The 27,440-nt window shown below is 30.3% G+C and overlaps 1 protein-coding gene across 1 annotated transcript in view; it reads left to right on the plus strand.

The window, feature by feature from the left end:
• LOC136975671 (ankyrin repeat domain-containing protein 13C-A) overlaps window positions 1-27,440 on the plus strand; it is a 62,942-nt gene that overhangs the window by 27,618 nt on the left and 7,884 nt on the right. Inside the window, exons 2-7 of the mRNA XM_067270777.1 lie at window positions 106-147; window positions 12,154-12,258; window positions 16,510-16,641; window positions 21,558-21,624; window positions 24,234-24,378; window positions 24,453-24,584. Of these exons, the coding sequence (XP_067126878.1) occupies window positions 106-147; window positions 12,154-12,258; window positions 16,510-16,641; window positions 21,558-21,624; window positions 24,234-24,378; window positions 24,453-24,584 (623 nt within the window). The remainder of the gene's footprint in view (window positions 1-105; window positions 148-12,153; window positions 12,259-16,509; window positions 16,642-21,557; window positions 21,625-24,233; window positions 24,379-24,452; window positions 24,585-27,440) is intronic.

A 27,440-nucleotide genomic window follows, 5' to 3' on the forward strand; every position in this document is an offset into this window, starting at 1 on the left:
GTAAAAATAAATAACTGAATTTCTTACTCAGCAAGATTTCAGATTGTGTCAGTTTGACACATTATTTATAAATAATAAAATTAAATTTATTATTATTTTTTTCAGGAAATACACCATTACATATTGCTGTTATGTTGGGACATAAAGGTGAGTTATTCACAAATTTATTAAATTTTATACGAATTTAAAATGATAAGAAAGTATGCATTGATCATTGTAAAATGATTGTAATGAGCCTATTTTGTTTTTTATTTAAAAAATGACATAAATATCTAGAAAAATAATATTTATTATTTTTCTAGATATAAGTACAGATAAACATTTAATGAGGTCATTGTTTTAATTTGACTTTTCATTAAATGTGATTATGTAATTGTTATAAATGTAAAAATTGGATTAGGTTGTTGCAACACTATTGATGTTTCTGTAGACATATTTTATTTTGGATTGTAAAAAAATGTTTAGAGTTAATTTAAATCTTAATGTTGAAATTGTCATTCATTTCAAATACCAATAATTATGTACATTAGAATGATATTGCTCCTAAGGTAATACAGTATGTAAATGGAGGATTAAATGTATATGAGTTTTGGTTTTTTCCTTCTCAATATGAGAAATTAATTTCCAAATGTGTTTCGTGTCTTTCCTGGTTTTTAAAATGTTTAGCAATACAGTCAAACTCCCATTTGTACATTTTTCAAGCAAATTGAGAAAAATGTTGTACAAGTATAAGAACACACAAAAAAACTACTTTTGGAATGAATATAGTTGCTACAAAAATACGACATTGCACAAATTAACACTGTATAATTGAATTTGTGTATAATTCTTAACAAAAGTTTTTTGTCAAGAATTATACAAAATTTTTCCATTTGAAAGTGAATAATGCATAAATGAGAAAGTGCTACAGGCTACCAAAAAGTATGATATATAAGTTTAAAATTGTATAAATATAAAACATAACTGAAGTGTTTTATGATGGAGAAGTACTGTACAGAAAATATTTAATGTATAATTGCAAAGAACATACATTCAAGAAATGCATAAATTGGGGTTTGACTGTACTTTTATTTGAATAATTTCTCAAATTTTATTTTATTTTTGACTTTTTTGCCCTGTGGACACTAAGAGTGTCTTTATTATACTTATTGCAGATTTGACCCAGGTTTATAAAATAAGGCAGTATGGTTACTAGTGAGGGAGCCAAGCCGTCTGAAAAAATTTTCTGAGAATTTGACCCAGATTCAAATCTGGTTGTTTGAATGACAGTAATGCATCTGGGCCATTGGCTGTAAAATGTTTTTTTGCAATTGAAAGTTTAATATGTTTTTACTGATAAGTAATGCTGACATAATAACTAAAATATAAAATAGTAAACACTTCAACCAAAAGCCTCAAATTATTTTCCAGTAAGGGTTAATTTGAAAAAGTTTTTTGATTAACATTTTTGATCTGCAATTGGAGATTTCGGGGCTTAATTCTATATTGATTGAAGTGTTTACTATATTATTCCAGTTGTGTTTTATGTGTTATAAAACAGTAAATAGTGAACACCATATTAATAAGGCAAAAATGATTTATTGCTAATACTTTTGAATGTTTAATCAATTTTTGACAGACTACAGTTAATGAAATCACCAGTGCCAAAAGAATACAAATCAAAAATATAATCATTTGAAACTTTTTGTTTTTGGGTGTTAATGTTTTTAATAATTTTATCCCTTAAAATAATAAATTATACATGATATTAGAATTATATAATTTTAATAAAAAGTACTGCCAGCTAAAATATTAGATAATGTATGACTTGTATGGGCAAACATATTTGGTGTTAATAACATTGTAGGAGAGTTTGGGACCATAATTATTCTTTATTAATAAGTATAATTGGCCATGTTTTGACATGAATAAAAGACGTTTCCCTCAAAAACCAGTGCCTATATTAAAAAATAACAAAAGATCACAAAAGAAAAATAAGTAGCAATAACAATAAACTGCATAAGAATACAAAAGGATGAACATTACATGACAAAAAAGACTGTCATAAAAAGTATGTTGCAATATAGTAAACAATATAAGGATAAAAACAAAAGAACTATACAATACAAATATGTAAAAGCATACAAAAAGGTAAAACATTAAAAACACAAATAAAATGTAGTCTGAAAAGAACAAGTCTATGATGCCATATACTTACAAGGAGATGGCCAGACGTCTGAATCTCCAATTTGAATGAAACTCGGCAAGCACGTAGTCCTAAACACAAACGGTTCCTTGTCCAAATAATAGAACCCACTTCTCAATCATTTTCGAAAAATGAGCTTCTGAAAATTGAATGTTTAGCTTATAAGTAGCGCTTTCAGACTTATAAGCTAAACACTCAATTTTCAGCAGCTCATTTTTCGGAAATGATTGAGAAGTCCTATTATTTGGATAAGGAACTGTTTGTGTTTAGGACTACATGCTTGCCGAGTTGTTTTGAATCGAAGACACAAATGTCTGATCGCTGTTAGTATAGTGTTTATCCAATTAATGATCAATGGAAGCATAAAAATGTTTCTTACATATTTGTTTAAATTTAACATAATCATAAAGGATAATATTCTCATGGTTACTGATTTCAGAAGCAATTCAATAGCAATGGCCTTTGAATTTGGTAATTGCAATGCAAATTGGTAGGAAATAATTCTAATGCATAAATAAGGATAAACAAACTGGTATGAGATAAATTGCTGGCTGTTGATATCCAGACCAGCATGCAGTAATTGACTATCAATTGGAAATTAGTGAAAAATAGTGATCTTAGCACCATTCTTGAAGAAAGTAAGTGACAATGATGCCGCAACATGCCTAACTAAGAAGTCTTTAATAATTGATAAGTTGTTTGATTAAAAAGTATACCTCCTCATCTGATATTTTATTACTGTATTCTTATTACAATTTTTATGAGTAAATTTGGAGAGGAATTGTCAAAATGTTCTAGTGTCACGTGCATATTGTTTGCTATTTTATCAACATGTAGTTCAAATTGAATACAACAGTTTTGGAAGTCTCTCTTTTGAAGCAAACAATGAACATCTAAACCACAATGATTTCCATATCTCTTCCAGATGTGCCAAAACTTCCATATTTTATTTTCAATTTTATCAAATTATGGATAAACCATTTATGGTAAAATAAGTTTGCTTTTTTATAACTGAGAAAATTTTGAATATTTTTCTGAAGAATGCTGTGCTTGTCATCCACTTTCTGTGATATAGAAATATCAGAATTTATGAGAAAGGACTCATCCATAGAAGAGACAAAGATTCACAATTTAGCACTTATCCAGATTGTTCCAACTAGGATGCTAATAATTTTGCTCTGAAAACAAGAAAAATTAAGGTATTGGAGATATCTGTACAAACTGACAACAGTCAGTTTGTACAGATAGCTGAAACCACAAACAGAAAAGACTAATTCCCCTATTACAAAAAAAGACCAAACATACAAAAGATTGCAAGCAAGTGAAGAAATCAACTACTTGATTAAGTTGATACAAAAATTATGTTATTTGGGGAATGACATTCCACACTTTTAAGATTGAAATAGCAAAGATAACTATCATTCCAGGTGGTATTTGATAAATTGAAAATGTCTGCATAATAATAAAATTAGGGGGATACATAAGCCATTAGATTTTTCTCTAATTTTAAGAAAATGCCAGATCTAAATGGATGATGAGCATATACAATAATTAGTATAATTTTGTACTTTATTACTTTAATGACTGAAAAGTTATCTGACTAGGATGTCGTATGACTGTTATATTGCGATAGAATTGAGGTGGTGCCAGAAAGAAGTGATCCTTGCCCTTGTTAGGAACAGAAGATGCAAACCTTGTACCTTGACAGATGTGGATAGGTGAACTTTGCACTTGCTGCCACAAAAGAGGCAATCCTTGTACCTGCCGACTGTAGAAAGGAGATTCAAGAATAAAACAATCGATGACAATTGCTTTGTTCCTTATTCATGTCTATTTTCCTTTAGGTGCACACAATGCCATTTTTATTTGCGAGGTTGAGGCCAAAGTTTTCAATGTGAAAACGTGTACATCAGACGTTCGGTGCTGCTTTCCTGTAAGCCTAGAAGTTTGGCAATGGCTTTTGGAATCTCGCGCATGATTCCACTGACTTTCCAAACACCATTGCCAAACTTCTAGGCCAGGGATAGCGAACCTTTTTGAGTCCACGTGCCATATTGTAAGCATACTTAGCTTTAAAAATGTTAATGCGTGCCAATGTCTTAGACTTCAAATAATGATATTTAAAGAAATTAAATGAATACACTTTAATTCGAATAAATGTAAAAAATCTGATTGAGAAAAGATGATCAGGTGATAAACAGAAAGGATGATTGAAAAAGACAGAAATCATATGATACATTACATGCCAGATGATTTCTCTTACGTGCCACAGGTTTGCCATCCCTGTTCTAGGCTTGCAGGAAAGCGGCGCTGAACGTCCGGCCTACACGTTTTCACATTGAAAACTTTGGCCTCAACCTTGCTATTATTTGATTCTTAGGTCTAAATTCTGTTAGGCATGCTCAGGATTTACGAGAAGTTTTCCCATGGATATACGGTTTCTTGTATGTGACATTAGACATCGCTGGAATCGCCTGAAAGCCTGCTTTCGAATGATGACACCGTTTTCCGGATCTGACTATTCTCTCTTGAGATAAGTGCTCCGGAATTTCCGGGTTTTCCGCGCCCATTTTCCGAGTTGTTTCCACAGGTGAGTGGACGTGTCTCATATTGCTCGATTCGTGCTACTATTGTCGTTATAATAGTGTAATCGATTTTGTTCTCCGATTCTCCGTTTTTTTATTTATAACAGTCTAATTTTTTCCTCTGTCGGGCCTATTTGTGGGTCTCTCGGGCTACCGTCTTTGTTTTCCTCTTGCGGACACATTCCGCATACATCTCTCCATAATTACTGTAAATTTGTCGTTTATATCTCTTCTCGCACGGTTTTTATTAGTGTTTTAATTTTCGTTTTAAACAAAGAAGCAAAGGTCATTGTCCCCAACACGTGGTTTGACCATTATCCCCTTACACATGTTAGTCCGTTATCCCCTCACTGACCCTAATTCGGTCGCTCTTTTGCCGTTTTACGGTTCTGGCTTTGGGTTGATTTGCGCCTCTTTATCTATTGACGCCTTTATATCACTTTCTTTTGGTGAACCTCAGCCCGAGGGCTGATTTTTATTTATATATATTAATTTATTTTTTTTATTTTTTTTATTATTTATTTATTTTCTTCTTTCTTTTATCGTTTGCGCCGCACTTGCGGTCTTTCTTGCTACCAATCTCAAGTAAACTTCATTTCCTGGTTGGTGTGCTTTCCCATCCTACCCAGTCATGTCTGTACAGGGGGATTGTGCTTCTGGAGACATGGAGCCCGCGTGCAAAGGCTGCAGTCATAATGACCGTCTGACCTCCTTTACCAGAGGGGTTGTGGAGGAATTGAAAAACTATATACATAAAAACAAAGGAAGTAAAATTGAGAGCAAGAGAAACGTGGACTACATAATGGGGTGCTTTGATAAGGTCATTAATTTTTGTATTGAGAACTCAAATGGTAAACTATTAGAAGAATTGAATGAGAAAATTGACATGCTCGTTAACAAGAATGTGTCTGAGACAGCCCTTGCATCCCAGAATGCCGTCTTAGAAAGGTTAACTGAGATAGAACAAAAAGCTCTCTCTTCCCGTACTATCATACCTACGTACAGCACAGTCGTCAAATCTGGCAATACAAGTGGTTTTTCGGGAGACACTAAACGGGCTCAGATGAAGAATGACGTCCTATTGGTCTACAGCAGGGAGGGAAGCAACAATGGTGACACTGTGCAGAAAATAATACAAAGTAAAGTCAAACCGTCTAAATTGCACATTGGCATTGAAAAAATTAGAAAGATTAGCAATGGTGGCCTAGCGGTAGAACTGGAAGGGGGTGGGGGCGCTGGTATTCTTGAACGTTACATTGAAAAAGAGGTCCCTGAACTCACGACAAGGAAGCCAAAAAAGAGATGGCCACACATGGTCATCTACTCTGTAAATAGTGAGATTGCAAGAGAAGATCTCACCACTCTGATATACAACCAAAATATCAGTCTCTCTGAACACCTCACTGAAGAGGAATTCAGACATCAATTCAAAATAAAGTTCAACATGGGGAAGTGTGAAAATCCCTATAGAAACTGGGTTGTGGAGGTTTCCCCAACCTTGCATAAATTCTTACTGCAGCTTAACAAACTAAACATAGAATGGTCTTGTTCCCGTATTGCAGACTTCTGCCCTGTATTGCAATGTTTCAAATGTTGCAAGTACAATCATTCCACCAAAGACTGTCCTCAAAAGACTAATACTTGCAGCCATTGTGCTGAGGAGCACTCATATAGAGATTGTCCCAATCGGGAAAAGGAACCCTGCTGCTGCAATTGCAAACAGGATAAAATCAACCGCACTATTAATCATAACGCACGGGATGACTCTTGTCCAATCAACCAAAAAATCAAGAACAGTATAATCCTACGCACCGATTATGGACTTTAACGATCACAACTACATTAGTTTCTTACAAATATACCTTGGAAGGAGCATCTCAGCTACTTCACTCCTTAGCAGTAAGATTTTACAATACGATCTTGTATTGGTACAAGAGCCTTATTGCAAGAATTACCATCCTGCCTGCCTACCTACTTTCTGCCCTGTTTTAAAGGGAACAGACCTCTTCCCATGGGCCACTACTCTGATACCAAACACTGGCCTCTCGATTCTCCATCATACGAAGTTTTGCAGTCAATACATAATAACTACTGAACTCATGGTCTACAACACTAGGATCATCGTGTGCAATATCTACTTCCCTGGCAATGCCAACTCTAGCGACTTTCTTGTCAATCTACAAAATATTCTCAACAACTTTAATAACACACAGCTGATTATCGCTGGTGATTTCAACGCTCATTCTCCCACCTGGGGTGGAGAAAGCATCGACGAACGCGGTGAGCTCCTCGAGGAATTCTGTGCTTCCAATGATCTATTTATCCTGAATAATCCATTGTCCCCACCGACTTTCACGTCCCACAGGGGTGAAAGCTGGATAGACATTGCAGCCTGCAGCAGGGGGCTTTTCCCCAGGATTCAGAATTGGAGAGTACTTGAGGAGGACAGCTTCACTGAGCATTCCTTTATTGAATTCAACATTCGGACCAATCACAATGGTCTCCTTCCAGCTGTCAGCCTGCGGGTGTCGTTTTACTACACAGGTGCAAACTGGGATGACATACACAACTATCTTGACGCACACCTTGTAGACTGCTTCTCTGATGATCTGGAGATTACTAGGCACCATATTAACCATAACATAAATACCATCAATGAAGCCTGCAATAGTTTCATCCCCAAAAGGACAATCAACAGAAGAAGTGTCCCATGGTGGACACCCAATCTCAGCAAATTAAGACAGGCTAACAGACGGCTAAGGAGAGTGTACCAGAGGTGCAGGGACGACTCCACGAGGAATATACACAGAACTGCCTTCCTAAATAATCAAAAGCTATACAAACAAGCTATTAAAACATCAAAAGCAGACAGCTGGAAAAAGTTTTGTTCAAAGATGTCAAATAACCCCTAGGGGTACATCACTAAAATGTGTACCAAGAAACTTAGACACACAAAAATCCTTTCCACTTGCTGCACCGAAGATAACCCTCCCAATGATTTCATACAGGCTCTTAATGCTAAACTTAATGCCTTCTGTCCTGAGGATGAGCAACTTAATGAAACACCCTGGCAGAAACAACTTCGTCACAATGCTGACGCTCCCTGTAGTACTAACAACAACATGCCTCCTTTTACCGTCGATGAGATTGATGAGATCATTACTAACCTGAGTAAGGGCAAGGCCCCCGGTCTTGACCATATTACTAGTGAAATCGCTACGCATATATGGAATTTAATCCCGCTTCAATTTTGCAACCTATACAATGCTTGTCTACGACATGGTATTTTTCCTGATAGTTGGAAAGTGGCTGGCATTGTGCCAGTTCCTAAGCCAGGTTCTCCCACTGAGTCTAGACCCATCTCCCTTCTGCCAGTTCTTGGGAAAATTCTGGAGCGCCTCATCAATGGCAGGCTTAGCTGGCATGTGGAACATAACAACCTCCTCCACGATGCCCAATATGGCTTCAGGCCACAGAGGTCTGCTGAGGATGCAATTCAAATGGTAGTAAATTCTATCAGCCACCTCCTTAATGACTACAAATACGTACTGGGAATAAGTGTGGATATTTCAAAGGCGTTTGATACAGCTTGGTGGCCACTTATTATCCACCAGCTGAGAACGATTAATTGTCCAGCTAACATCTTTCACCTACTCCAGGACTACCTAAGCAATAGGAAAGCCATCCTTCAATGGGGGCAGCACTCTGTACAGAAGAAAATCACTAGGGGTGTCCGCAGGGGTCAGTCTGTGGACCACTCCTGTGGAACATAACCTTCAATTCCTTCTTAGAAGAAAACTTTGGACAGGACAGTATATGTGCTTATGCAGACGATGTCATACTGCTCTTAGGTGGTCATTCACGCGCTGAATTGGAGCGCAGGGCCAATCTCTTGCTGGATAAAATTTGTGACTGGGGCGTTGAGCACAAATTGCAGTTTAACCCGCTAAAATCACTGAAATCACTTTATCACACACAAACAAGTTCATGGACCCACATTTTTTATTACATTTTTGGATTCTTCATTGCAATTAATGGAAAATGGCAAAGTTTAGTCAAAAAATAGATTTTGAGAACAAACACAATTCTGTAAGCCACATAGAAGAAACTTTGCTAACACATTGCCTCAAATATTTATATAATTTTCAGGCAAAAAAATTAAAAGGTAAAATGAACATGCTTCTACCACCACCTGTATCATATCTATATATAAATAAGTTGTTATATCCTAATTTCAATTAAAATGGTTGATGGTTAGAAGAAACTAAATTGTCTTCATACTTCTGTCATGTCCAATCATCAGGAATAAAACAGTCTTCTTTCACAGAGATGACTTTATTAGAATCAACACCTCTGCAAAATTACATAAAACAGTTGATTAGACATGATGGAAATGTGAAGATGACCTACTTTCTTCTATATTTTTGGGTTTGAATTAAAAATGGCTGATTGTATTTTTTAAAACTAAAAAAATTTGAAGAAACTAAGTTATCATCTTTCCGCCATGTTCAATCATCAGTAAACAATAACAGTCTTTTGTCACAGAGATGACCGTTTATTGTAGGCTACACCTCTGCAGAAATATGTAAAACAGTTTAAAAAATAATGATAAGGTAATAATAAATATATATATATATATATATATATATATAACACAATTAAATATATATGTATATATTTGTCACAGAAATGACTTTTTAAAATTGTATATAAAATTTTAAAAAGTCATTTCTGTGAAGAAAGACTGTTATTTTCTGATGATTGAATGTGGCAGTAAGATGACTTGGTTTCTTCAAATTTTTAAAATTTTAATTGTATTATTTATCATAAAATTGAAAGTACATTAATTATATCATATGTAGTGTACTTGCTGTGTTATAATTAAAATACTGTATAGAAATCATAAAGATCATGTAAAATAGAGTACAAATTGTTAATAATCCTTGAAATTCTAACTATATGAACAATTTGTACTAAGTAAAATTGCCACCAACCTCAAAATTAGTCCAGTCATCATCAAAATTATCACATTTCTAACATTTTTGACCTACTCCAAAGGTCTTCATCAGGAAATTAGAACATAATAGAATTTTCGAACGCAAATATTTAATTTCATATCAAATACAATTTTAATTAAATCAGCAGTCGTGCGCAGCCTCATAATGTTTTACAAGATATGCGCATGACTGCCAATTTTGATAAAAACTAAAATTTTCTGTTTGAAGATTTAACATTAGAACATTCTGTTATGTTCTAATTTCCTGGCAAAGACCTTTGGAGTAGGTCGAAAATGTTAGAAATTCGATAATTTTGATGACGATTGGACTAATTTTGAGGTTGGTGGCAATTTTACTTAGTATAAATTGTTGCTCTTATTATTCAATGATATAATATTCTGCATGAAAATATGGAGTATATTATACAAGTACAAAGAACAATGTTATGGGAGTTTGGGACCTTAATTATTTGTCTCTATCATAAATATTCTCATAGTAGATATATAACGAATAAAGTAAGCATCGTCAATTACTTCACCATAAGCATGATCAAGGAAATGTCTTTTTAGTGCTGATAAAATAATTTATTTTGAAAATTAATGGAAATACCCATTCAGGCAAGAAAGAATCTCCCATCACATATATAAAATAAACCAGAAGTTTTCTTTTACTTAAAAATTTAAAATTTACGTAATTTTCATGTAAAGAGTTTTCTAGTTCCTGTCGATTTAAAAAGATTGCCGACGAATATCTGAACAGTATCTATTAATATACAGATAAGACATAATTTGGGTTAATCTATTTTGGACAAGGAACCCAACTCTACAAGATGTTAAAAACCATTAAAATATTTTGATAAAATTTTATATTAAATATTTAAATGATGATAAAATTTGAAAAATAATTTTTGCACAGATTACATTAACGGAATTGGTGTAAAGAAGGTTGCAAAATTTGTTAAACAATAAATTAACTTTTTAATTTACCGTTTATTTTATTAAAAATCTAGAATCAATTTAGCAGCCAACCATACTGGAAGACAGTAGTGAATCGAGGATTTCCCCCCCTTGCAAATTATCAAAGGGCAGATTTATAGGATATATAGCTATGAAATCACTGCGTAATACCACATCTTGAAAGGCCTTTTATTATTCTATTAAAACATTCTATGATTATCAGTTTTTTATTGAAAATGAATCCCGATTTTTACATTATGACCAACGTTAGCTAACTCAACGAATGTGCAATTTAATAAAATGTTAAATAAAATAAAAACAGAAGAGCTCAAGAATCTCTAACTGTTTTTCTCTTTAAGTAAAACATATAAGTATAACATTATAATTTTCTCTGACATAAAGTTAGTTAATTAGTTTTCACTCCTTTAGGAAAGAATAGGTTATCTTAAATGTCACAAATTCTATTCATAATAGGTAACAATAAATAAAAGTATTACAATAACAAAAATGATTAATTCAAGATCATCTTGTAGTTTTTGTTTTGACTGAATGCCAGCTTCTGCATCTTAATTATTATTAGAATTTTAATAAATGAAACAAACAATTTTTGTAGAATTAAATTTTAAAAAATGTGCATTGTTTAACAGATGCATTATTTTTAGTATTATTTGATTTTAATTTTTGCATTTCCAACATTTGAAACTGAAATATTTTATCGTGTGATGACGCCAGATCAATTAACATGATCGATGGATGTCATGTTTGTGCTCATTTAAAGAAAAAATATTCAAAATATTAAAGAGAAGCTTGTAAATAATGTATTTTGTGTATTATATTTTGCATATATTTTTTCTGTATTAAAAATTCTTTTGACAGCAGCTGCAAATGAAAATGCATCTGTTCTTATTTGTGAGGACAAAGTATGTTTTGTTAATTATAAATAGTTTCTGGAAATGTAAAATTATTTAGAGATTTAGAATTATCTTAAAACATCAAAGTGGAACTTGAAAACAGTTTATCATCATTATAGTTATTGAATTTTAATATGGAAGTTTGCTTTTAAATGCTTCCGGGTAAAAATATGTTGCTTTTTCTTAGTTTTACAATTGCTTTTTAATGAATTACACTTATGCATGGCATAATTCTATAAAGTTTATGGAAAAATCTTTTAAATTTGTCTTGCATTACTTGTAAATCAAGCCCAGCATTTAGTATTAAGCAAATTTTTATCAGGCTGTAGTATGACTAAATAATTATGAAATTAATTGATTGATTATTTTTTGGCATTAAATTCTATCTAAAGCTTGAAGTTTTACATTGAATTTAATGCCAAATAAAAATGCTGAATATAAAAAGAATTTACATTCTGTTACTTTTATTATGTTACAAAATTAAGGATAGTTTAAATAAAATACTTTATTATTCATTAGAATGTGTGCAATTGTTACTTGCGCACGGAGCGCCAGTCAAAATGAAGAACATCTACGGTTGGAGTCCGTTGGCAGAGGCCATCAGTTACGGAGACAGACAGACAAGTAAGATCTTTTAATTGATGACGACAAAAATTGTTACTTATTTGCATAGTTATATTTGAACAGATTATATAAGAATATAATAGATTAAATAATTACAAGCTAGTTAAGCTAGTTTAAATTTAATAATAGTGTTTCTCATAGTAACAAAACATTTTAATGCACTTTCTGTTGCAATGATGGATTTAAACACTTTTCCGTACTAGGTTTTCATCATTGAGAATGGCAAATTGAAAATTTTTTGCTATTCCATTCTAAAGCGTCTTTTGTCTTTGTTGTGTTTGTTTCTTGTTCTTGAATATATGACAGTATGGTTTGATATTTATTTTTATTACAAACTGTCAAAATTATCAAGAATTTAAAAATAATTGTAATTATAAATGGGAAACAGAAGTTAAACTCATCATAAATAAATGGAAAATTATTCAAATTAACTATAAAATAGCAACAATGACAGGATGGATTGTTCTTTTTTATTAATTAATTTTCAAAATATCAGTGAGTCATAAACCTGGGCAGACAAACGATCAATTTTTCTGCATTAACATAAGATTCTATAAATAATTGAGAAATGAAGTAATATTTCCAGATTATTTTTGTCGAATTCTATGCATTCAGTGAAAATTTTGAATAAATTCAAAGTATGCTTACTGTAGTATTTCAAATATTTTGATGATAATACAGATTCTTTAATTAACATTAGACCTTCTCATTATCTGTTCTCTATGCAAGTTAAATATTTATTTTAAATAGTATCATGCACATTTATAAATGATTAGTAACAATGCACTATGCTATACTGAACCTTTGGATGGATCATATCGGTCGGTGACATAGGCGCGACAAAATTAAAATCACATAATTATGATTAATTCGGTGAGTGAAATGAGTCTTTTTTTTGTGTCTTATAAGTTGAATGATAATTTTTTAATCTTTTTGCCTCAATGTATACAATGACCACCTTTTCTGTCTCTGCCATTCCTTTTGCTTTCTTTTTAAACCATGTCTTTAATGTTAATCTAAATCTAGAGATTTTTTTTATATCCTAATTTGTAAAATAAAGATGATAACATTTTCATAATGTGAACATAAAAAATTTAAAATCCAAAATTAAAACTGGAAGAGAACTTGTAAAATGAAAATCTAAATTTCAAATTCATTTTCATTTTACAGGTTACTGAACAAGTTTCATTTCAAAACTTTGTAGTGTAGTTCAGTTCAGAATTCTGTAGTTTAAAACCTGAGGCAGGTTTATAAGATATACTGAAAATATTTGTTCTGCAAACCCTTTTGCTGGAAAAGTGTGAATGGTTTTCATTTTACATTAAAAAATTTTTAAGTACATTCAATAATTCTGACTTTTAATTAAAAAGATTGATAAGAACTATTATTGATATTAGATGTGATGTTTGAATTGTTCTTTTATGCATTTTTACAAATAAAAATTTATAAATATCTACATTAGATGCTTCGGTAAAGTCAAATTAGATTACTCGTACAAACTTGACGGAGAATATTGAAAAATCTATTTTAATATGTTGTCATTCGCCGATGCACTGTTTGACGAGTACCGAAATGTATCCATTGATTTCTTTTGATAGTGTTCATTTATCTTTTTTTTGATCTTCCTCTTCCTCATTGCCCTGTTGTTCTCCAATTGTAAATCTTTATCGGTAGCATCTCATCTGTTCTTTGTATTGTGTTTTTTTGTCATTGTAATATTCTGTTAGCTGTCCATTTATCTATTGTTGTGTCATAGTCTTTAACTTTTTATGCCTGACTTTGTCTAATGTGTCTTATCCTGTACTTCCTTCAATATTTTCAGTTTCTGTGTATTTAATATTTGTCTCGTTTTGTCGTGTCTGGTCTTGTTACTGTATTTCTGCTATTTCAAATTATATTATTTAAACAGTTTTTACATTTATTGCCTATTAATTAATGTAGTAAGAGATATTACAGTCTATATAACAAAAGTGTAAACATACCTGTTTTTGATTATTTTTTTTTTTTAATTTTAGCTTAAAAACTTATAAAAATTATTTATAGATATGGATTTTAAATATAATTTAATAAATTTTTGGTAAATTTTTATGTTAAAATGATAACTAGTTTAAAGTTATTTTAATTTTTTTAATTTTGGACTGTAACAAAATTATAAATACAGACTTAAAAATTACTAAAAATGTACAATAATTTAAGTCTCTCTTCTTATTATTAACAATAGAGGGCAACAATAGTTTTGAAATCAAATATGGTGGCAATTTAAACAGTGTTTAGAAATTTTGAAAGGATTTTAAACAATGCCTCATGGTTGCAGTCTAGCAGAACAAGAAATTCATGAAATACATTTACTACATAGATCTGGCAAGTCATTAACACAAGTAGCAGCTAGTGTGAATTGTTCTACATCTGCTGTAAGACATGTTTTACAGCAAAAAGAACAGTATGGAAAAATTAAATGATCTGGTACACCTAAAAACCTGACCAACAACAATAGATGTCAAATGTTTCAATTAATAACAAACAAAAATATGCCATCAAGAGAAGCTGCAGCTGCTCTACCAATCAAAGTATTGCACATGACTGTTTGGAGAATCCTAAATAATAATCAAACTGTGAACTTTCTAAAAATGTAACAAACTAAAATTACCAATTAGCTAGACTTCAATGGGCAAAAGAAAAAATGTCTTGGATCTCAGAGTGACATCAAATAGTGTTTACAGATTAAAAAGAAATGGAATTTAGATGGACCAGATGACTTTTCAAGTACTGGCATGACTTAAAAAATAATAAAAAAATGAAAATGAGTAGACAGTGCAGAGAAGGATCAGGTGTGGGCAGGATTTGGATATGGTGGTAAGAGAGATGTTTTTATTAGTCATAAAATGAACTCTGAAAACTATCAAAAGATGCTCTATGGCAACTTAATTACATTTGGCCATTAATTGGTAGAAGTAACTGGAAATTGCAACAGAATGATGCTTTGGTACATACCTCAAAATCAACAAAAAACAATGGCTTGAAAAAGAAAAAAATAAGGTAATTGATTGGCCATCTAGAAGTCCAGATATGAATCCCATCAAAAATCTATAGGACTGTCTAACATTTGCTGTCTATGGAGGATACAATAAGTACAGTGTAAATGAACTAAAATTGGAAATTATGGAAGCATGGGAGGCACTAACTGAAGAAAAATTTAAAAATTAGTAAACTTAATGGCAGATAGAATATTTCAATTAATTTCATCAAAAGATGGGATTTCAAAGTATCAAAACAATTTTTAATTGTTATTTCTTAACACTGTGTTTATAATTTTGTTAGTCAAAATCTAAAAAAAATTGTATGAATGATGTAATTATTTTATATATATTATAAACTTTGTATAAATAATTTAATTAATATATAAAATCATCATATAAAACTTTTATTGTTAAGTAATAAATTAAATTTAAATTAATTAAAAAAACAGGTGTGTTTATGCTTCTGTTACAGATTGTACTCCACAAGTATTAAATTTGTGATGTCATCTCTCTTACTAAATTAATTTTGTTATTTAATTGTAAACTCAGATATTTATTTGACATTTGTCCTATTATTTTAATATCCTCCTCCAATTTGTCTAATAGATTTATTGTAAACTTTCATACATTTTTTCAGATGATATTTACCTGTTATCCTCCAACTAATGTCGAATACCATTGGGCTAGAAATGGCTAAATATATTAATAATTTATAAGACAGTTTGGCACTATAGTTAGGCATTAGGTGCCATCTCTTGATAAATTTAATAATTATAATTTTAATTAAATAATTTTAAATAATTTAGAACTGCTGGAAGAAAAGAATTGGCCCAGAATGGGACTTGAACCCACAACTCCTCCTTATTGTGCAGATGCTTACTGTTCTAAATTATTTAAAATTACTTAATTAAAATTATAATTCTTAAATTTTTCAAGAGATGGCACCTATAGCCTAACAATAGTGCTAAATTGTCTTATAAATTATTAATGTATTTAGCCATTTCTAGCCCGATAGTATTCAGCATTAGTTGGAGGATAGCTTTAAATATATTGGGTTTGACAATGATGTTTGTTTATTGGTACTTACATGTTTTTTTGTGAAAAGATGATATTGTTTTGTGAATGATTTTTCAAAAAGGAATTAAGTTTAATTGAAACAAATAAACTAATTTAAAATTCTAACAAATTAGTTGTAAATTTTATGAATTAAAAATGATAATTACTACTTTATTAGTTGCGTCTCTGTTGAGAAAACTGAAATCTCAGTCTCGCGAAGCGATGGAATTAAGAAGACCCGATTTAATTCGTGCATTAAATCAAATGGGTGACTTCTTTATGGAGTTGAAATGGGATTTTCAGAGTTGGGGTAAGTAAATATTGTTTCAATGATATTTATATTCTAAAAATGATTAATTCAATTTAAATTATTGACTCCAAATATTTTTTTAATAAAATTATTATTTGGTGAACCAAGTTTTCCTCTATTTTTTATTGCTAGAAAAGTAAATCTTAGTTCTTTACTTACAAAATATTGCTTTTGTGGAGCTGTTTCATTTTTAAGTGTTTATTTTATAGATTTTATCTGATCACACGCAAAAAATTTAAATCACATTTAGAATAAGATTAATGGCTTTAAATTTTGTTTAATATTTCTTTAATTTTACCATAAAAATTAATTATTTTATCATTTAACATGTTTACTGCTAAATCCAACTTCCCTGTCAGTATGCTGAAAAATCTATAAATTAATTGCAAAAAGGATATTTCGTATGACATTTTAAAATAAATTTAAAAAGAATATTTATATTATTTTGCTGATATATGTGTCAAATTTGTAAATAAAAGTTTATTTCAATAAAGAAAAACAAAAATTAATAGCATTGGAAAACTTCATTAAACAAAAAATACAGTTTTTATAATTATAATTTGTAACAAATTTTTGGACTAGTAAAAATTAGTATACAGAATACTAATGCAAATATTTACTCTCACTAGATAATCTTTACAAGCCACAGAACTTTTATGTGGGTATATTGAAAAGTAAAATCTCCAAGGTCATAACTTATATGATGATGGGACAAATTGTGTCAAAGTAGTTTGGGAATTTTCTTGATTCTTGGTATGCACGTCCATTTAATGGTGATTCATGATTCTCAGCAACATTGTATTTGCACACTTCAGATTTGAAAATGGTGACTTACATGAACATGTGATTAAAGCAATGAGCTGTTGTCAATTGGAGAGCATGTCAATTGGAGCAATCGACATGCTCTATATGCAGATGCATGTATTGATGTCAGTACAGTTAGGAGGAGGGTAAGAACTATGAAAGATGAGAATATGCTGACACAAATCTGAGGGATGACCAAACATGTAGTGGATGACTGGTATCTGCATGTGGCAATGGGCAAGTGGCTTCTGTTTACAAATTGGTTTGTGAGAATTGAAATTCAGAAATTTTGGATATTTCTTAGGAGTAAGTGCATTGCATTATCTAGAACAACGTTTCTCAACCTGGGGTTGCAGTGATATTAAAGGGGGGTCAAAACAATAATGAAATCATTTTATGAAAAAAATCATTTATTATAAACTTATAAACATTTTACTTATAATAAGTATACATGTAAAGAAAGGAAAGAGCACATACACATCAAGTTGGAACGTGTAAATTGCTCATTTATGTACACGTCATATGTGCATGTTCATACCTGTCAGTATAACCACAGCAACATAAAATAATAGGAATAGTTGTATTATATTTTTTATACTGTCAGTATTTTCTTAATGTATAAAATTAGTGCAATGTGATTATATAATATTTTTAAAAAATTTACATTTATAATTACAGTCAAAATTCAGTTAGTAATAGTAAGGTTTACTGTTATTATTTCTTTGGGTGGTGGGTCGCGAAATATTAATTTTATTTATATTTACTATTTGGGGGGTCGCAGAGCTAAGAAGGTTGAGAATCACTGGTCTAGAATATGCAGCAATATAGGAAAATTTGTGCGCATCGGGTACCTCGACAGTTCACTGATGAAATGAAAGACCAGCAAAAGAAATTTGTCAACAACTCTTGACCTGCTAAGGCACAAATGGTGATGCCTTTCTCCTCAGAATTGTGACTAGTGACAAATTCTGGACACACTAGAATGTTCCTGAGTTAAAATGTCAGTCCTTGGTGTACAGACACAAAGGTTTACCTCAACTGAAGAAATTCGAAGCAACTCCCTCAACAGGAAAAGTGTGAATACTGTTTTCTGGGACTACAATGATATTCATCTTGACTTCTTGGACTATGGCATGTCTATCAACCTGGAACAATATATTGTCACTTGAAGAAATCTGAAGCGATGGCTTCTTATGGTTTGTTGTGAGATGATGACAATTCTCCACCAAGACAACACTTGGCCTCACACAAGCAAGCAAACACGCACAATTGAGAAGTTTCAGTTTGATGATATTTTACCCCATCCTATAGCCCAGACCTTGCACCTTGCAATTTTTTCATGTTTCTAAAGCTTAAGGAACATTTTAAGCACACATTTCTCTTCAGATGTGGCAGTGATAGCAGAGGTATTGAAGTGGTTGCACGAGAGGACTTTTGACTTTTACAGGAACAGGTTTGTACATCTCATTGTACATTGGTATAAGTATGTTGCCATAAATGGGAACTATGTGGAAAAGTGATTACATCAATTGATAGAGAACATTTTCAGTTATCCTTTCATACTTACATTTCTGAAATATGTTTGTTAATAAAAAATTATGATCTTGGAGGTATTAGTTTCAATGTACCCTGATAAATACAAACTGCTAATATTTAATTATAAACTTACTAATACAAAACCAATGGATGAATTACATTCTTTGAAGTAAACAATAAACAATAAAATAAACTTTCTTTTCTATAAGTAATGATAATAAAATTTTTTCAAGAGAGATAAACAAACCCTTAGGGGGTGACACAAACATCCCTGATGTATTAGATAAGATAGCATAGGATACTCCAAAGTGTCTTTGACACTGAATGTGTTAAATGAGTTTATTACAGTATATAATTTGTTATAAGAATTTATTTTATCCAAAGAAGTATATATCTAAGCATTCAGACATTTTAGAGCTTCAATTAGAATGAATTTTCAATGGAGATTAGTATTAGATATTTTTCCAACAAAAGATGATCCATTAGTTGCTAGAATTATGATTATTTTTGGATATTTATGAATGAAGCATGTAGTAATCATTACAAACACAAAACATGTTAAATTTAAATTAACAAATTCTGTTTTTGTTGATGCCTTTCTAGTGAGTGTACCATTTCCCAGCTAGTTTCAACTACTTCCAGATTAATTAATCTAGCAAATCATACGAATTGATAATGAATAATGAGAGGAATAGAAATAACTGTGAAGTTCAGTTTCCATTTATTACAGAAACAGAAAACAGAAATATTTTATTTCCTTCGAGTAGAGAGTCCAGAAAACCAACTTAAAAAAAGGTTTTTTTCTGTTACCATATATACAGGAAAAGAACTAAATAACCAACTGAAGCAAATTACTTGACATCAATAGATCAGCATGAGAATATACCATATAAAACATCGATCACTTAGGACAAAATGTAAAATGTATATTAACTTTTATACACTGATATTTAACTTTCAGGAAAAAATACAGAAAGGAGAGGAAATCAAGAATGACATTATTTTGACAGGTGAATAATTTGCTCTTGACTACAATCCATCTTCATATTTTGATGATATTCTAATACATCAAAAGTAGACATTGTTTGATTTTTTTATACCACAAGACAGTCATTTTATATTTTTGGAAAACTAAATTGACACAAAAAATTTTTGTTTTCTGATTGGTTTTCATTTCATCTTTCTGCAAGTAGGAACTAAGTTTCTCTTTGGCATTTCTGTGTTCAGAAATGGGAAATTTTTGTTTTTGCAGTCATTTTTCAAAAGATTTTTATTGTAAGCACATGTGTCTGCAGTTTTTTACATATTAAATATAATAATAGCTTTATAATAATTAAATTACATTTTAATGAGTTAAAATTGGACCAGAAAATGATGCTTTTTTTTACTCGTTTTAAGAAAGGTTAAACTGATGGCCATAGTAACAGAGAGAATGTTTTATCAAATTAATCATCTGTTGACAGAGACATTGCAGAGACTGGCCTGTATGATGAATTAACCTTTGCACAGTCTCCTTCAAAAGTCCTTCAAGAAAAGTTTTCAGCCACTCTTTACTTAATGACAGATTTCCATTCCTAAGACTAGGTTGTTAAATTAGGATTTTAATCATTTTTATTTATTGTGAATAAAGAAAAGGCATTTCTTACATATTACAGAATATAAAAATACAATCAGAAAAAATCAGAAAAATGATGTACTGCAAAAAATTAAAGTTTATCCATTAAAAGAAAATAACATTCAGATTAGTATTTTAGTCATCAAATCCTCTAAATGGGATGCATAATAAAGTACAAATTTATAAATTAAATATGTAGTCTTGTAAATTGTGAATATTGACCAATGTGGGAATTAGATTAAGATTAAAGAAGGTTGTAAGATGGAGTGGTAGGTTGGCATTAAACAGGTGGGTTGTTAAGTTGAGGCATAGCTGTATTGTAAAAAAGAATTATTATATTTATAAATAAAATTTTATTACACTAGGCAGCATTGTTTTTGGATGTAAAAACTCCCATTGAATTATTCCTTCATTCCATGCAGCAGGAGAATACTGACAGATATTGACAGTCATTCAATTGCCATTTTATCCAACAGGTTGATAAAAATGACCAAAAACATCTGAAAATTAAAAATATTACTGGTTTTTAAGGTGAGGTTATTTACTGACAGGTATTCATGTAAGAAGAACTGATGTGTTTATCTAAGACAAAGATGTATATATATGTGGTTTTTAGCAGTTATAAATCCTTTAAATTGTGGATTAAGAATACTAATATAAGCTGATGCTTTTCTAAATATAAAATAATTTGATATAAATTGAAGATTTGTTATTTCTGGATTAGGTTTAAACATTAATTGTGCTTAGAAACATTCACTAATTTTTGACAAGAAGAAAGCATTATTTTTATCTTTCACTATTCTAGACTGATCTTAGAATTGCTAAGTAGACATGCTTTGTAATTAGATCAACAGTTTTCTTTGAATACTTGTGGCATCTATTTTAAACATCATAACAACTATAGTATTTATTATATTGTATTTAAATATCTTGACTATTTAAGAATATTATTCTTTTTTAGTTCCTCTCGTGTCCAGAATATTACCTTCGGACATATGTCGAATCCACAAGAAAGGTTCAAATATAAGGTAAATTATTCTCTATATTTACTATTATTTTGATGTTTTGAAATAATTATGCTGTATAGAATTATCAGTTTGAAATGCATTATTAAAACTTTTAGTTATGAATCTGTAATTAATATTAATATAACAAATCACAAAATTCTTACAGACTATTTTATTTTTTCACAGAATAATAAAATATGAATAAATATAGATTTTTTTCACATTATATGTAGAATACAGATATAATTTTTTGTGTTATAAGATGATGTAATCCATTTGCCAACAAGCTTTCGGTGCCATCTGATTATGTAAACTTTTGATTGAAAATAATATCGTCAAAATGCTTTCTCTACACACACATTGAATTAAGATTGATGCCATTTAATGACATTCAGAATATAATTGTAAGCAACAAATTGAATTATATAACAATGTGAATGAAAGTAAAACTTCATATAATAACTGTAAGCTGGGAAGTTAAAAAGCTAGAATTTGTTGTTGGAACATTGAAAAGAAGTTGTGATGATAAGCAAAAGAATTATAATAGAGTTAAATTTAGAAGACAGTTATGTAAAAATACTCCAGTATTTTGTCTTTGGTTTTAGAAATAAATAAATTGGCTTGTAATCTAACATTATTATATAAACATGTTACATATTTATATACGTTTGGTAGATTACAAGTCAATATATTATAATTTGTTACTTTATAGGAATAAATATGATGGATTTTTAAATTGATTAAAGCTTGTAAATGTGTTACATTTATAAGCTTTAACCAATTTTATTTCCATATTAAAGGCATTTCAAGATGTCTTCAATATAGAAATAAACAAAAATTTGGTTATTATTATCATAATTATTGCCAAACAAATTAGAATAGGTTAGGTTAGGTTAGTGCAAGCATCCCCTTTGTTTCTGAGACGAGCCACCGTGTTCACTATCCATAGGTAACAATAACCCTACCTTTCAAGCAAAATTATAGGCATTATCATTAACATGTTCCTAACCTAATTTCAAATATTAATTTTCCATTAGCTGATAGAATTTACGTGTTGGTACAACCTAAGCTAAATTCCATTGGAACATAATTCTACAAAACACATTGTCACAGAATTAGCAAAAAACTAAAAAAAAAAGAATTAAAATTGAACAACAAATTATGATGATATTTAAATCAAATTCTCAAAAGATATTGTTTAAGAAAAATACATTTACCTATTTAACTTTTTTGGAAAAAATATTGTTAAAAACAATCAAATATTCCACTACATATACAATGTAACACTGTCAGTATTGTCTACCTACATGTTAATTTGCATATTTCTACAATAAACTACCATCTACAATGCCAAATCTAACAAATTTGCATATCAGTTCCCAATCACATTTTACATGTCATGTTCAACGTATTTTCAAATTTCATCACACTATTAACAGATAGCTCCCTCTATCATCAGTACCTTGCATGACTCTGTTTTGAGAATACCGGAAGCCCCGCCATCTTGGCACCTAAGGTAACATTAACCCAAAACTTTAAGTAATCAAAAATACAGGTATTCCTCATACAACACTGAAAATTGGGGATATCCCCTGTATCACACAACTTCCGGTTTTGCTCTAACATGATTTTGGAAATGCTACATATAAAATTTCACAATTTTTAAGTGTAAACTTTGTTGTTCAATGTATTTTTATTCAAGTAATCACATGCATCGTCTCAAATTTGCCCATGGATTTTAAAAATTGAAATTTTCAAATTATTTTGTGCTTTTCATCAGGTATACTTTAAAGAAAACTGACAGGACAAAGAAGGAAAAAATTGCACTAACTTTCTTAACAGTTGGTTGTTGTTGTTGTTTTCAAACTTTATTCCTTAAGACTGTCACTGTGTTTTCTTTTTATAGATTAATCTTCATATTTAGTAAATGTTAAACTTTTTTTAACCATTTGTAAAAATGACAAACGAAATACAATGGTATGTTGGTACTCCAACAGTTTGGTATTCAAACACAAATTCTGGAAAAGAGTCACTTGGTACTCGACTGAACAAACATGAATCGCTAGAACAAAGTTTTGATTAATAACATATTTTTATTTCGTCATCCATAAAAAAATTTTATGACAAAAATAAGAAAAATGAAGATGTCGATACTTCTGATTAAGATCAACAAAAAAGCTGAGAAGATAATGAAATTTTGTGAAAAGAAAACTCCCTCATTTAACTAAAATTAATATTAACATATAATATGGTACTTTTACTTGTGATTGTTAATTAATTATTGATTGGAAATAAATTATTGACTGCTTCAATAAACATACTTCTCTTAGTAACAAAAAACAATAGTTTTCTTTTGCTAACTTCTAGAACTATTCCCATAACCCTAGGTTTTGCATTAGTCCTTTTTGCGTGTATCACGGATTTGCATAACATGGCACTTTTATGGAACACAACTATCATGTTATACAAGGGATACCTGTATATTCTTATTAAAAATAATAAGTGTAATGATTTTTATGTTCACAGAGATAAATTCGCTGGTAATTATTTTTAAAACTGAGACTTTTAAGAGGAGATAAGTAACTTTGTCTACTCTTATTAGAATTATTTCTTAAATTGTTTTCTAACAGGTTAGATACGACTCTAGTCGATTTCAGCGATATGAAATGGGAAAGAGGCGACATCAGCTTTTTGTTTAACGGAGATGCAAAACCTTCGAAGTCTCTGATCGTTCTGGATAACAAATTAAAAGTTTACCAGATAGTAAGATACGAGGTACGGACGACCCGTTTTTCATCATACACCTACCACAGTTTGGATTTCAATTTCACATAGTCCATATTTTATAGGAATCTGAAGCCGAAATAGAAGACGAAGTGGATATTTTGATGAGCAGTGACATAGTTGCGGCCCAAATGTCTACAAAATCCATAACTTTCACACGGGCGCAGACGGGCTGGCTGTTCAGAGAATATAGAACGGTAAATTATTTGGTTTATTATTCAAAACTACAACAATAAATAATTTAAATATGATTTAAGCAATAATGTTTTAGCAAAATAATTTTAGAAAAAATAAAAAAAAAAGAGAGAGAGAATTTATGTAGAAGTGACAAGATATTTTTATCAATTTGAAACATAAAATGAATTTTGCTTACAAATTATTTTTATCAAATAACAAATAAAATCAATTATAAAAATTCATTGAAGTAAATCAGAAAAATTTTCTATTATTTATAATTGGAGTTAATAAGAACCAAATGTTATATGAAATGCCTATTGCAAATTATAAATACAAAGAATAAATGATTTAAAGCAGTTACAGCTATTTGCTTGCTCTTTCAAGCTATGTCAATTATCAGCTGTCATATAACTATACAAACTGTTTTTTAGTTGTAGATTTAAGTTTCATTTTAATTTAGAAATGTACAAATAAAGAAAAGAAAGAATTCTAATTCTATTGATCAGTTCTAAGTTAGTTATCATATGGCAATATATAATCACCCTGAGAATTATTTAATACTTAAGTCAGTCATTTCTTTTATCGTTTTGAACTTTGGTTTTTTGGAAATTCAAACAATCTACTCCTGTTCTGATAAGAAGTAGTGTTTTCCATAACTCTTGTGCTTTTGAAATTGTTAAAAAAAGTAGTATAATTTGCTTCTTGTTTGGATGACTACGTTAATTTTCTATTGGCTATTAATATGCCTCAGACCCAAACTTAACAACCACAAATAACTTTAAGGTACTTAATATTACATAATATTGTACCCAACTGAAGAGGGACAAATGTATACATAAAAAATGCATATTGAAATCAATAAAAATGAAATGAAAAAACAGTCATCTTAAAGTTATTTGTGGTTGTTATAAGTTTGAGTTTGAGGCATATTAATAAATTCTTTAAAAATTGTAAATTTAAAGAATTTTTTGTTGAAAATAAATCTTTGTGGTTACAGAATTATTTTTATTTGGTATATATGCTTTTATTGAATAAATTTTGTTTGTATCAAATCACAAGTTTTATGTATTTAATTAGTCTACATTGAGACAATCCAAAATTATTTTTATCTTTTTTTAACTGGTGTGTCTATCAGTTTTGGTAATCAAATTTGCTTGTGAATTCTCATATAATTTATAGTATAATATAAATAAGTAAATGTGTAAGACAAGTTTTATGAAGAGATAAAGTTGCAAAAATATCGTTGGTTACATTAGTATGATGGTGAGGTTGCAAATGACTTGTAATTCATTATTTTAATAATGAATTAAACTATATTGTTTGTTTTCTTTGTTTATAGGAACAAAAATAAGTACAAAAAAATGTGTTAACTTCCATATTTGAATGCTGGTTTGTCACACTGCTTTTTATGAAACTATTATTATTTAACACTTTTATTCACCTGTGCTTGTTTCTGAAAGTAAATCATTTGAATAGAGAGTTTATAACAAAGTTATTTATCAAGATTTACATTGCTGTAATTTCCATTGAAAATGTGCATCTGCATTTACTCCACAAAAATTTACTAGAATGAAAACAAAACTTTTGTGTAACTGACATTACTGCCATGTAAATTACACACACTGTACACTGCCAAAGTGGGCATTTTAAGTAAGACTCTTACTTGTATGTGGTTTAGAAGATAATGTCTCAAATATTCTGTTTTTCTCCTTTTTCATTTTATTTAGGATATAATTAGATCTATAATGAACTGCCAAAATAAGTGAAATAGTATTCAATATGTAAGACAGACCTGACAATTTGACCTGACCTTACAATTTTGTAAATGTAACTATTAGTGTAAATATCAGTATTTTGATATAACAATTTAATGTTGGTCAAATAAGTCTCTAAATTCAAAAATATACAGTTTTTTTTCTAATGTAGCAAATTGAAAATGTAAAATTTTTTAAACGCAATGCTCTCTCTATAAATTTACAATTATTCTATTACTCCAAAAGAAATCAAGTACAAATGGACCAATACTTTACAAGAAAGTAAGCATTTATTCAAGATATTGTGTTCTGTACTGACACAATGAAGTGACTTCTTTCAAACACTTGGCAGGTTATTCATCTTTTCATTCAGTTAGAATGTCAGTTACAAATTGCATTTCGGGTATTCGCCCCTCCTCAGCTAACTAAACATTAAAAACAAATATGTGAAAATTTGCATATGCATATGTGAATTAAACATATGAAACATCACATAATTAAAAGGAACATACCTTGCAAGTACAAATTGCAGACCTACAGACAGCAAGGTAACAGATTGACAGGTAGCGGGCTTGGTGACCGGACATTCAAACTTAACGAACTTTAATTTTATATCAGTGATATTCATATAAAACCAGTTTTTTAAACAAATTGTAACGGCTAGTGTTTTACCTGTAGGATATAAATTACAGGTAAAACACTAGCCGTTACAATTTGTTTAAAAAACTGGTTTTATATGAATATCACTGATATAAAATTAAAGTTCGTTAAGTTTGAATGTCCGGTCACCAAGCCCGCTACCTGTCAATCTGTTACCTTGCTGTCTGTAGGTCTGCAATTTGTACTTGTAAGGTATGTTCCTTTTAATTATGTGCTGTTTCATATGTGTAATTCACATATGCATATGCAAATTTTCACATATTTGTTTTTAATGTTTAGTTAGCTGAGGAGGGGCGAATGCCCGAAATGCAATTTGTAACTGACATTCTAACTGAATGAAAAGATGAATAACCTGCCAAGTGTTTGAAAGAAGTCACTTCATTGTGTCAGTATAGAGCAACATAAACTACAACATGGTTTCACAAGAATAAATCAAGATATTGTGATTTTATATCAGAATGA

Source organism: Centruroides vittatus, unplaced genomic scaffold (genome assembly GCF_030686945.1).
Source record: "Centruroides vittatus isolate TY-2023 unplaced genomic scaffold, ASM3068694v2 contig_377, whole genome shotgun sequence".
Lineage (NCBI taxonomy): Eukaryota > Metazoa > Arthropoda > Arachnida > Scorpiones > Buthidae > Centruroides > Centruroides vittatus.